Source organism: Euphorbia lathyris, chromosome 1 (genome assembly GCF_963576675.1).
Source record: "Euphorbia lathyris chromosome 1, ddEupLath1.1, whole genome shotgun sequence".
Classification (NCBI taxonomy): domain Eukaryota; kingdom Viridiplantae; phylum Streptophyta; class Magnoliopsida; order Malpighiales; family Euphorbiaceae; genus Euphorbia; species Euphorbia lathyris.
Window position 1 is genome coordinate 108,266,403 of NC_088910.1, and position 13,660 is coordinate 108,280,062.

Consider the following 13,660-nt stretch of genomic DNA (forward strand, 5'->3'; position numbering starts at 1 on the left):
TGTAGTATGTAGTTGACTTTGTTTGTAAAAAGGGTACGAAAGTTGTACCAAATTTGAATAGTCTCTGTCTTTTCCCTTTAAATAGGAAAAGCAGAGAAGGTTTTAGGGATCAGATAATTTTCTTAGTTTTAGTTTTTTTTAACAAGTAGAATAGAAGGAAGAAGAGAGCTCTCATGGAGTCTCAAGCTGTAACAAGAACCTTCTTCTGCTCACTGCTCGATATGAGTGAGTAGACATTTTGAACGGGCACGGCATGGCCGGCCCGGTGATGTAAGTTTTATAACGTTTTTATGAATATTTAGTATTTTGCCAATGTTGTGATCAATGAGGGTTTAACTTTCTTGCGTAAGCATGTATGTGTTAGATGAATGTTATGACACTGCTTTCATCTTCACCGATATCTCTATTGATCTCCCAACTTCGAAGCTGACAAGTTTGAAGGTTGTGTCGAGGGTTTTCTCATCTAGAAATGCAGTTTTGTTCTTAATGCTAGAAAGAACGTATCTTTAGGACGCTAAAGATGTTAGTAAATCTTAGGAGTTTGAGAACACATGACAGTTGACTCAAACTCGCTTAAAAACTGATACTTTGGCTTCGTTGGCATTGTCTTTTATTCATCGAATGTTGTAAGATGTAGCACACCGTGTTCGGTCATGTCAAGCCTGTTCTATTCCCTTAATCTTTGAAAAGTAACCTTATTTCCTTGATTTATTATTCTGCCTGAGTCATTAAACAACCAATATCAAACAAACAACCATAAAGGAAGGCACTTTTGTAACACACACTGTTTAGCAACGATTTCCCATATTTATTTGAATCACAATCCCTATGGAGACGATACTCACTTATCACTTTATTACTTGTATCTAGTGCACTTGCTAGAGTCTGTTTCGAGGACAACACTCGCCAAACCTGCTGCCTCGGGATTCGTACCCATCTGTCCGCCAGAATTCACATCAGAACTGCCCGTGCCGTCGGTGGTCTTATTTGCACGAACCTGTCCACTCCCCGTGCCATGACCACACGCTACCCCGCGGTTGCCTCCTCTGCCCACAGCAGAACCACTGCGACTAGTGCCCCTTCCACCACGAGGCCAATCACCCCACCATTCGGGAAACCCTATAAGTTGAAAACAGCCGCTCTCTTCATGTCCTTCACGATTACAATGATTACAAAATTTCATGGAGTTGTCAGTAGATTTGGATTTTCCCTTTTGGTCATATTGAACTTTAAACGCCATCGCGGTCTCCCGATCATCCCGAGAAGACGAGTGTTCACCCTTGATCAAACGCTCCTCTTGAATAATCCATGCATAAGCTTTGTCAATGCCCGACAATGGATCGAGAGAAATTAAGGTCGAACAGACAGTACCGTACAACTTTGAATCCAATCCAATCAAAAAATGATGCTGCATATCTTCCTCTTGCTTTTCTGCAATTTTTCTCCCCAAATCACAGGTACAGCCATCACATTGACACATCGATAAAGTGATATAAGTTGTAAGGTCATCCTAAAGTTTTGAAAAATGCCCAAAGTACGCAGCAACATCTTCATTCTTCTCTTACCGGCACTCCCCAAGGGCTGATTTGTGTTGACAGATTTTGGTGCCGCTAACGAGACAAAACCGATTTTTAAGATGCTTCCAAAGCGTTTGTACCTCACTATAATATGACAGAGTTGATCAAATTTTAGGCTCGATGGTATTAAGGAGCCACACAATCAACATAGACTGGACAGCACTCCAATCTTCCAATTTATTCGCATCCGTCGGTTTCAGAATGGTCCCCTTTATAAAACCAAATTTCTTTTTGGCTTTGAGAGAAGTTTGAATCGCCCTTGCCCATTCATCGTAGTTGTCACCACGCAATTGAACCGGCGTAATTAGATTTCCTGGATTGTCATTGGATCCAAGAAAATATACATCCACCTTTCTTCCACCGCCGCTTCCTTTTTCACCGTCCTCTGTCGACATATCACCGAACAAAAGACGAAAAATTTTGCCGTTTATTAACCTGCTCTTGATACCATGATAATATTGGCAAATCAAAGTCGTGCCTTCTCATTCAATTAACAAGTATTTATACAGCAAAACAAATCCTAGTCCTTCTCAAACTAGGTAACAGCAAAACAAATCCTAGTCCTTCTCAAACTAGGTAATTCGGCCTATATGCCCTAGGAGGAGTAATTACAAGATTATCCCTAAATTCCTATTTAGATACAGAATATATACACGGTAATACAAAGTGCTACGGATGTCTTCACTTCCACATAGCCAAGAAAAAGAGTAGAGTAGCACTCAAGGACCGATCCAGTATGGTCACAAAGAATAAAACCACAGGCCACTGGTCCAATGTCATTAAATAGGGATGCATCCACATTAAGCTTTGATAACATTCAAATATTATCCAAGGGCAAATCCTTGAAGATCCCCATAATCAAAGGACCAAAAGGAGTATTTAAACCTCCCCGTCAGCCGAGGTCTACCAGCTAAGTAGCGTATAAAGGAAGCAATACGCCTCGAAGGAATCCCGACAAACACATACGCCTCGTAAAGATCAAAAGCCTTTATGAGGTCCGCATTCGCCAAAGATAGAAGATCCGCCAGTCAGCCTTGATCAGCTCAAGGATGTCGGCACTGACTTCTAGAGGAAAACTGACATCATTAATGACTAGAAACGACTCATTAAATGAGCTAATGGCAAGACATAAATAATGTAACAATCTTACATTAAAGGAACATTAAATGAAGGGTTTTCTAGTTACTAATTGATGGTTACAGAATTGTAGTATAAATAGTCATGCCCCAAGGCATCGAGGTACATTATTCTAAACCCTGCTTTGTGATTATTGTTTTATTCTCTAAAGAATATTACTGACTTTTGCATCGAAGTGTCCCTGGCCGATCTCAACAGCGCCTCACAGGGACGTATTCCGTTGGAGGAAAATCTACAAGATATCAATCTTCTTGACATTTGGAGGTGGTCTCTCCCACTTCTAAACCACATGGACATACTGCATATGCGCGGCACCCTAAGGCTGTTATCGCGAGTTGCATGGAAATCACCGAGGAAGGAGAGAGCTAGGTTAACAACAATGGCTAAGGTTTCACGAGAATTCTCTTGATAGTGTCGTTTCTATATTTCCAAATACACCACAGGACCATGCAACATTTCTCAATAGTCAAAGGATCAATGAAAATAAAAGAAGAGACAACCATTCTAAGAAGGAGTTGATAGTCGGAGGGGAGAAAGACAGAGCAAATGTGTTGCAATAATCTCGATTAATATCTCACAAGGGACCAACATCAATTTCAACTAATTCCTCAATTAATATTGAAACTTTTGGTTTCTCATAATTAGGGATCGTTTCTTCATTTTTAATGGGAAAAGATATTACATTGTCCTCGTGAAGCCATGCCATGTCGAACTTAAAGCTGCGTTTCCTAGTATGTTTCGAATGATAGGAAAAATTCAGCAACAACGAGGAGTGGTTCGAGTAGGAAGAAATCAGAGTTGTTAGTTTGTGCTCCTGAAATATCAATGCCCATGAGTGCGAGCAGAAAGCCTTGTTTAATTTTTCACGCATCCAACCTGACGTGCCCCGACCTCTTTCCCAAGTAAAAGGATCTCCGGATGACAAAACTTCATGTAAATGGCACTGATTTATTACTATAACAAAATTTTGAATAAGAGATAGAGGGTACTGGGGTCCCCCTTCCTTCTTGGATGTGTGCAAGATACAGTTGAGATCACTGATGAATACTACCGGTAGAATGGAAAAACTCGCAAGTTGGTGGAGGAGAGCCCAAGAAAGGCTATGGTCATGTCTATTTGCATAGCCATAAAAACCTATGAGCCTTCAGTCTCCCTTAATATGATCTGAAATGCGTACTTCCACATGGTGATCCGAGAAACCCTCAATTGCGACTTCTTTCGGATTTTTCCAAAAAACTGACAGGCCCCCGTCATGTCTCCGGCGACCAACAGAAAAGCAACCTTCAAACCTCAACCGCTGCTTTAACCATTCAATTCTATTCTTGTCACACAAAGTTTCAATAAGTATAATTACAGATGGGGAATGAACTTTCACAAGCTCCAAAAGACTTCGAATTGCCCGGGTATTCCCTAGCCGCCAATAATTCCAACTAAGGCAACTCATTAGGATCGGCGGACCTAAGAGATAGGCCTCGCCATTTCATAGAAAATAGAATATGTCGCATCAGTAGTAGAAAGAACTTCTTCTGGAATTCACCTGGTAATGGGACATTCTATAGTTTCAGTCACAATTTTCGAAGGCTACCCCTCCCTTCTCATTTTTCTGTCATCAGTCAACTTCATTCCCTCATCGTCATCATTTATCGTTAAAGTATCATTCTCTCCCTGGTTAACATTCATCGAAATTGAAGCTCCATGAGCGGAAACTAAGCTTGCACCCAGATTATCCCATAAACAGACATTTGTCTATTGAACACTAGTTGTTTGGTGTAGTGAACATCTGCCAGCTACAAGTCGACTGATGTTCGATATAATAGCCTTATTAATAAACTCATAATGGGGATTGTCAAAACCAGTATTCCCGCCACTGCCACCATTTTCCCCAATTCTACCACCACTCGTAGGTTGTAGCCATTTAGACTCACTTTGATCACCTCCTTGACATATCGGGGCTTTGAGCCATTCACCCTATTCTCGTTTTAAGTATTTTGCTCCCGATTCGAACACTCTCTCACAGAACCGTTCGGAATGGCCTAGTAAACCACACAGGTAGCAGAATAATCCGAGTCGTTCATATTTGAAGGAGATGAACAACCAAGTTTCCTTCGAGTGGAGAATTTTCTTTACACGTTTAAGAGGTTTCCGAACGTCAATCTGAACGTGAATCTGCATAAACTACCTACTAAAAATTGAGTCATTAAGTGGATCATATTCAACATAAGATCCAATGAAGTTTCCTAATTGTTTTCGACATGCTCCGACATTACACCAACAGACAAATCATGCACTCGCACCCAAATATCCATAAAATGAATTTGTACCGTATCCGGACTCGAACCCCACTTCCATACTTCCATGATCAGAGGTTGATTATCAAAAGACCACTGTCCCCTGCTAGTATGCATTCCTTATTAGCTTCATGGAAAAATCAAATGAGAATAATTTTTTTGAGAGTTCTTCATTGGCCACACCACGTCCAGGCCGCCATAAGTTAGCCATCTTAAGTTTCATGACATTCAAATTTACTGTTTTATCAGTAATGAATCTGCCAACGTAACGCAAACCCGAATCAGTAGTCGTATCGCTAGCCACTATGTTCCTCCAATCCAAACACTCGAACTCATCTCCTTCAATGTGAAGTCTGGCTAAACTCTCCTCCATACTTCACCCAAGGACTAGAGAAGAGGCAAGATGTACGATGGTAATAAAAGATGAAGAGAAAGGGAAAACAACAGGCAAAGCGGCGAAATTGATACGCCAAACGTAGCAAAACTCTGATCGACGAGAAGAATAGAGTCCCAAGGTAACAACAACTCTCACCAGTGAGAGACAAAAAAAAACGCAAAACTCTCAACATAGAGAGACAAGAAAAAACGGAAAACTCTCAGTCTCGAAGATTTTCCATAATGTATAATCTTTAGTTGAAAATAGAAATTATAAATAAATACAACATTATATAATGTAACTTAGGGTGTGTTTGCCTACTTGTTGTATGTTGTTCCTGTTTGCTGGTTGCTGCTCATATTTGTTGGTTGCCTTTAGAAAATGTTGTTTTTTTTAAAAATGAGAGATTCTCTGTTTTTGTAAAAAGCTACTTCTCAACATTAAAAGGAAAACAAGAGGTGTCTAACAAAAAACCTAAAACTCTGCCTTTTAAAGTGAAAAGGCAAACAAGCGGTGAAAAGTAGATAAACAAACACTATACTGGTATAAAATTATTTTTCTATGACATAAGCAAATACGGTAAGACAAATTTCATAGAAAAAAATCGGAAATAATATGTTTTAAAAAAAAATTCTTTACCTAATATTTTCGTGCATATAAATAAAGTCTAAATGGCATATATAATAAATAAATAAATAAATAAGAGTAAACAATAAATCAACAATTTTTTACGAATAATTTTATATCAAATTTGAAAATGATATAACATTTAGCTAGTGTAATTACTAATGATGTCATTTAAATGTTTATTGTAAAATATTCTCAACAAATATAAAATAATTTTTTACTATAACTTAAAAATAGAATATATTAATAAATTATTGATAGAAAAATATTTAAAAGAGGAAAGATGTGAGAATTCATCCTGTGGGCGACCGAAGTATCTATTTGTAAAAATGAATAATGAAAGAAACAACATATTTTGTCCGCAGTGATATTAATTAAACTACTTGGAATTAATATCTAAATTCTTTTCGTAAGGCTTCAATAAAATTGAAACTCCAAATTATTTAAGATTTTATCACTTTTTCAAATAATTTTATTGATATTATAATCATCTTATATACTACTCTCTCAGCAATAATTTCTCAATAGAGAAATATATCATGTGATGGTCCCCAGCTAGAAATATTAGAAATGAAGAAAATTAATCATATTTAAGTGAAAATTATTTGAAAAGTAATAAATAATTAATTCGTTTGATTACAAAATACTATTGTACTTTTAAAAAGGCACTATTTTAATTTTTTGTAAAATGTAAATTTTTTTCTGAAGTCCTGATTAAACAAATAACTTTTTAAATTGTTTAATTGAAACAAATAACTTCTTTTTTTGAAAAGAAACAAATTTATAAAGTATCAGTTGCTAGATCTAACCAATCTACTCATATATTAACTAAAGGGACAAAAAAACTTCCGAAATCATAAATATTAACCTATTTGAAAAGTTATTTTTTCAAATGAGCAAGTTGAAAGTGCTAGTTGTCTTCGCAAATCTAAATTTAGGGAGTCATGCAGTATTAGACCAATTTGGGGGTGGGAAAGTATTAAGCCAATAAAATATCATAAGTTGAATGGGGTAAAATGGAAATGTCTAGGGACCTTATGATATTTTGTTGGCTTAAAAAAATAAAGGTAATAGTTTTAAATGATAAAAAAATGGAAGCATCCTAGTATAAAAGGGTTAGCATCTTTCCATAATAATCATATCACACTCTCTTATTTTCTACATCTGTCAAACTTTAATTAATGGCTAACAATCTTCCCCAAACACAAGGCAAGACTCTCCCAGATGCCTGGGACTACAAAGGCCGTCCTGCCGAGCGCCTAACAACCGGCGGCTGGACCAGCGCCGCCATGATTCTAGGTCGGTCCTCTTCTTCTTCTTTTTTAAAAACTTTTTCTCCATCGTTAAAACAAGATGGATTAAGGTTTGATATGAACATACAGGAGTGGAAGCATGTGAGAGGCTAACCACACTTGGAATAGCTGTAAACTTGGTGACATACATGACAGCAACTATGCATCTTTCTAATGCTACAGCTGCTAATACTACTACTAATTTTCTTGGAACTTCCTTCATGCTTTGTTTGTTTGGCGGTTTTGTTGCTGACACTTTTCTTGGAAGGTACAATTCTCATACTTATCCTTTTCTTCGAGTTCGTTCACGTTTTTGTAATAATGCATCCGACCATTAAAAAAAAAAAGTATATCGTTATACAAAAGATAATTACTTTCAACTCACACAGTACAAAATGATTGTTTAAACTCTAAAATTGACCGAGAACTTCACGTTTATAGAAACTTTTAACTTTAACCAGTGCGGTTTGGACCAAAAAAAAAATAGACGTAAAAATGACATTAATTGATTGATCAGATTTATTATGTTCGAATTATCGTATAGTTTTTCTTATTATTAGTTTCGTTAGTGTGTTTTTTTTTTAAACTTTGTCTTTTTACATGTTAATTTTTCACGTGAAAGAATTCATGGCAAAAAAAATAAATGTATATAAATGATATTAATTGATTAATAGATTATATTACTCCGAATATGATAAAATCGGTTAGATATATTTGGTAATTGTGTTTGTTTTAACTTTTGTTTTTGTAAATGTTTAATTTCACAGGTATCTCACTATCGCCATCTTCGCCACCGTGCAAGCAATGGTAATTTGGACCACCATTTTCTAATTTTTCTTATCCACATAAAATGAATCCCAATAAATTAAATAAAATAAAGTGCAAGTACTAATTAGTAATTATTCATCCACTCTTCTTCCACCCCTTACCTGAACCCAAGTTTGTTGGTCCACGTTTATTAGCTCTTTCTATTTGAATTATATTTTCTTTTTTTTTAATAAATAATAAATAATTAATTTGCTAGGAAAAAAAAAATCAATTTTGGTCAAGATAATATTTTCTTTGCGTCTTTCTTTCTTTAACTTTGGTCATAATTTCATAAAGTGTTTCAACTTTTAACGTTTGCTGCCAAATAATAATTTGTTTCTTATTGTTAACTTTTTAGGGTGTCACAATCTTGACAATCTCAACAATAATCCCAAGTCTCCGGCCACCAAAATGCACCGGCGGCGACTCAGCTTGCATTCCGGCAACCGGAACCCAACTCACAGTCCTATACTTAGCCTTATATCTCACCGCCCTAGGCACCGGCGGTCTGAAATCAAGTGTATCAGGATTCGGGTCCGATCAATTCGACGACACAGATGATAAAGAGAAAAAACAGATGGGAAAATTCTTCCACTGGTTCTTCTTCCTAATAAACGTGGGAGCACTTGGAGCCGTTACAATTCTGGTTTACATGCAAGATAATCTCGGTAGAAAATGGGGATACGGTTTATGCGCTTGTGCTATCCTGTTCGGGATTATAGTATTCTTATCTGGAACAAGGAGATACCGGTTTAAGAAATTAGTGGGTAGTCCTTTGACTCAGATTGCAACAGTTGTTGTTTGTGCATGGAATAAAAGGCATCTTCAAGTTCCTTCTCATCCTTCCTTTTTTCATGATATTAATGATATTGAAGATGGAAATACCAAGACCATGAAGCAAAGACTTCCTCTCAGTGAACAATTCAGGTCAGTATATACTCAATTTTATATTTTAATTTTATTTTTTCTATCAGTCAGATAATATCACATCAGTAGTTGGGATGACGTGACATCATAGATATATACTGAATTAAAATAGTAATTTTAATTTTAATTATTTCTGATTAGATGAAATAGATTGAAAAGGACGGTGAATGAATTGAATATTCCAAGGATTCTATTGCATAGATGATAGTATTTTTTTTGTTTTGAGAGAGAGTAAAATAATAGGTGTGGAAAGAAAAATAATAATTAACCCTTTTATTATTGGATGGGAAAGATTCTAATTTTATAGTATATAGTTTGAAGAAGAAGTGCACAATAATTAAGGGTAGGCTAGTGGGGAGGATCAACTTAACTTCTCTATCCATGTGGATCACATGTTGACAATTATATATGCATAATTGTGGGCCATTTTAGTTAATTCCAGAACAAATTTATTTATCTAAGTTTCATAAATATTAGTACAGCCAGAAATTAGTTGTGACAAAATGGACGCCCAACTTGATTTTATTGGTTTGTGATGTGATCTAATAAATCTATCAAAAAAAAAAACAAAAAATTGTGCAATTTTCATATTTTTATCAGTAAAATTCAATGAATCAAGACCGTGTTAGATTTATTTATTTTTTTTTTATGTCGAGTCTGTGTGCTATTTTAGAAGGCAAAACCAGTTTCTGATATATATAAAAGATATACGTACCTGACCTGAAATATAATGTCATATGTGCAGAGATTTTTATTTTATTTTCTGTTTAGATGTTTAGAAGAAGACAAAAGTTTTAATTTAAGGGAACAGGACATATGCACGAAATATCAATGCCTAGTTGCTTCTGATTATTAATATTTTAATAGTATATATAATTCTTGATTAGGCAATAATTAGTATATAATTAAGGAATCAGATTAAGATTAAGAAGAAATCACGAGTCATAAATTAAACCAAGTTTGTCTCCCAAATGGTCCTCAAAGTTTGTTGTTTTTGCTGTAACTCACCGATATGTTTAATTTCTCTGTATGTTATCTGTTCATTTCTCGCATTTCATCATGTCTGCCTACTAATAGAAACCTCTACTTAATTATTATTATTTTTTTCAATTTTTTCGGCATGACATGGCACATGTGAGTCGATGACATCAAATTAGGAAAAAAAACATATCACTTACGATATAAACACTAATAACTAAATGAATTTGATCATTCAGTGTTAGATCTATACTCCTTAAATCTAAGTTTTATCTAAGATTCTAATAAATCTAGATCTAACTGTAAATAATCAAATACTACATGATCATTAAAGTTCATGTGATCAAAATTGAAACCAAGCATTTTGCTCCGTTCATAGATGTCAAATCTACCTATTAGCTATCTAAACTCAGATTAAGTAATACGTGATTCAACTTGTTCAAATCTTCTCTCCCCACGTGGCAATAAGAGATGAATCACAAGACTTATAAGATCTCCTTCAAATTTAAGAGGACAATCGGTTTTTTATCCACGAAAAAGTCTTATAGTGAGCCTTAATTTTAATAGATATTGTTAGAATATGTTATGCTTTACAGATTTAGGTAATTTTGAACTGGTTGAGTTGTTGTTGTATATTGTTGTTGTTAACTGTTTACCGCTTACTGTTACTCATAAATAACGAAAATATTAGTTCATTTTCTACTAAAAGCATCTGTTTTGAATTCTTACTGAACACTTTTTTATGAAAACGTTGCAGTTTCCTAGACAAAGCAGCAATCAAAGACCCAGAAACAAGAGAAGTAACAAAGTGGAACTTGACAACCTTAACAGACGTAGAAGAAGTAAAACTAGTAATAAGAATGTTACCAATTTGGGCAACCACAATAATCTTCTGGACAGTATATGCACAAATGACAACATTCTCAGTATCACAAGCAACAACAATGGATTGTCACATAGGATCCTTCAAAATCCCAGCTGCATCAATGACCGTCTTCTTCGTCGGAAGCATCCTCATTACAGTCCCAATTTACGACAGAATCATGGTACCATTCTTAAAAAAATCATTCAACAAACCACACGGTCTCACCCCATTACAACGCATAGGAGTCGGTCTCACTTTCTCAATCATCGCAATGGTAGCAGCCGCATTATGCGAATTAAAGAGACTAAACACAGCTAAATCACACGGTTTAACTAACGATCCGACAGCCGAGATTCCACTGACAGTGTTTTGGATAATCCCACAGTTCTTACTAGTTGGTGCTGGTGAAGCATTTACTTACATCGGACAACTTGATTTCTTCCTAAAAGAGTGTCCGAAAGGGATGAAAACGATGAGTACTGGGTTGTTTTTAAGCACGCTTTCGTTAGGGTTTTTTCTGAGTTCGGTTTTGGTGACAGTAGTTCATAAAGTTACGGGGAATGATCATCCGTGGTTAGCAGATAATTTAAATCAGGGAAAGCTTTATAATTTTTACTGGTTATTGGCGATTTTGAGTGCTTTGAATTTTGTGATGTTTTTTAGTTGTGCTAGATGGTATGTTTACAAGGACAAGAGGCTTGCGGCTGCTGGTATTGAAATGGAGGATGTTGATGAGCCTAATTTTCATTAAAGGGGGGTTTTGTTTTTATTTTTGGATTTTGAAATGTAATTTTATATAAAGTTTAGTTTAATTAAGGTGAAATTATTACTATGGCCTTTCTGTTTTATTAAGTTTGTAAGGCTTGTATGTACAAATTAAGATGGATATATCATATATACCACAAGTTTGACTTTGGATACTGATGCAAAAGGAAATAAAGAAATATTTTTCAAGTGTTCATGTATATGAATTGCCAATTGGAATAATTGCAAAGTTCAATTATTAATAGTATCATCTCCTATGCATTAATTTTGACTAGATGTGTTTTTTTAATTTATTAAAATCTTAGGGTGATGTCAACACTACTATATGTATCAATGGAGAGTAGAGTCGATAAGCAGTCCGTACTGAACTAAGCTTTATCAAATAGCTCGATGGACTAATAATCCTATTGTGTTAGGAATGTTTTGCGGTTTGGACTGTGTAGTCCGTATTAGGCTAGGATTGTGTCTTGGTCTAACAGTTGAGGTTGAATTGGTTTCATAGTTAACCTATAGGTTTGTATTATACGAGTTAGATAAGGATTTATCTCCTTGAGGGTTCGGTCACTTGATGTATAGATATAGTGGATATATTGTTGTTAATATATTGTGTGTGTGAATATTTCATATATATTATTGTTATATGATATTAGAGTCTTTTAAGGTTTAAATCACTAAAAGAATGTCTACCTCCTCAACTCAATTTTCTAATTTACCTTCAACTATATCAGCCTTTTCTCATTCTTCCTCATTCCCGGTTCAATTTTCTCAACCTAATCCCTCACACAATTTATTTGTGACACTCACCTCATCAAATTTCTCGCTACGGAAAGCTCGGTTAACCAATATTTTGATAGGTTGTCGTCTGTTTAACCATATTGAAACATCAACCCACCTCCCTCTCTTGATGTTTAGAATTGGGAATATTAGGGTTATATCAGGTTCTAGCTTTGATATTTGGTTTTGTATCCGGTAATATGGTGTCGTAGCTAATAGGCTTACATGCATGGGATAACCTTTATGTAACGTGGCCGGCTGCCTCTCATCCTCAAATTCAAATTTTATGAAATCAACTTCTTACTCTTTGACGATCCAATTTCTGATTGGGTGCAGGATTTTCTGATCAGTTTAAGGCATTTCAAAGTCCAATGAATTCGAAAGATTTTATTGATTGTATCTTGCAAGATCTAGGATCGTCTTATCGATTGTTTGTTCGAGCTTTAGAGACTTGTTACCGATTTCGTATGATGATTTATAAAATATATTTTTTTTCTTATTTTCTAGTGTTTGTAATTAAAAAGGAAAATATTTTCCTAGTCAAAGAATTTTATTTTTAAGTAAATAAGGGGAAATTATGTTCCAATAGACATGCCAATCTAACATTTCTCTTAGTGGTGTTCACATTTATTTTCTTATGATTACCAAAAAGAAATTATGAAAAAAAAACCCGGTGGGTGTTGCACAATATACAACACACGTAGATGGAAACAGTGCAAAATAAAGTGAGCATGGAAACATAATTTGGAAAGGCTTCTTCCAAGCAATAATGTTATTATTTGCATTAATTACACGTAGCATATGTTATCTATATAATATATGTTTCAAATTTCAAATGCTATCCAGAAAACATTAATCATGTATGTATATTTTAGAGAATCTGTCCCATTATAATAATTATTAATCATTTAATTCTTACTATAAGCTTTATTGACTTATATCTATCTTTGATTAAATGGTTGATTGAAGTTGTCAAAAAAAAAAAAAAAAAAAAAATTTGGTTGATTGACATCATTAAAAAAAGGAAAAATACAAATAATTATGTAAGATATTAATAGAAAGTGGATTTTAATTTTATGAAATTTTTTAAATCCTTTATTAATTGGATAGAAAGAAACAAAAATCTATATGTATACAGATAATTAATGTTGTGTATGTAACAATTATAAATCTTTAACTAGTTTTAATGTTTATCTATCAGCCAACAAAGATTAGTCTAGATGTAATATGGTTTACAAGTGCCGCGC

The 13,660-nt window shown here is 34.8% G+C and overlaps 1 protein-coding gene across 1 annotated transcript; it reads left to right on the forward strand.

Moving 5' to 3' along the window:
• Positions 1 to 7,143: 7,143 nt before the first annotated feature.
• LOC136210554 (protein NRT1/ PTR FAMILY 6.3) lies at positions 7,144 to 11,828 on the forward strand. Its single transcript, XM_066001869.1, has 5 exons — positions 7,144 to 7,304; positions 7,388 to 7,565; positions 8,065 to 8,104; positions 8,463 to 9,031; positions 10,767 to 11,828. The coding sequence occupies exons 1-5, from the start codon at positions 7,187 to 7,189 to the stop codon at positions 11,623 to 11,625; spliced, it is 1,764 nt and encodes a 587-aa protein (XP_065857941.1). The 5' UTR covers positions 7,144 to 7,186; the 3' UTR covers positions 11,626 to 11,828.
• The last annotated feature ends 1,832 nt before the right edge of the window (positions 11,829 to 13,660 follow it).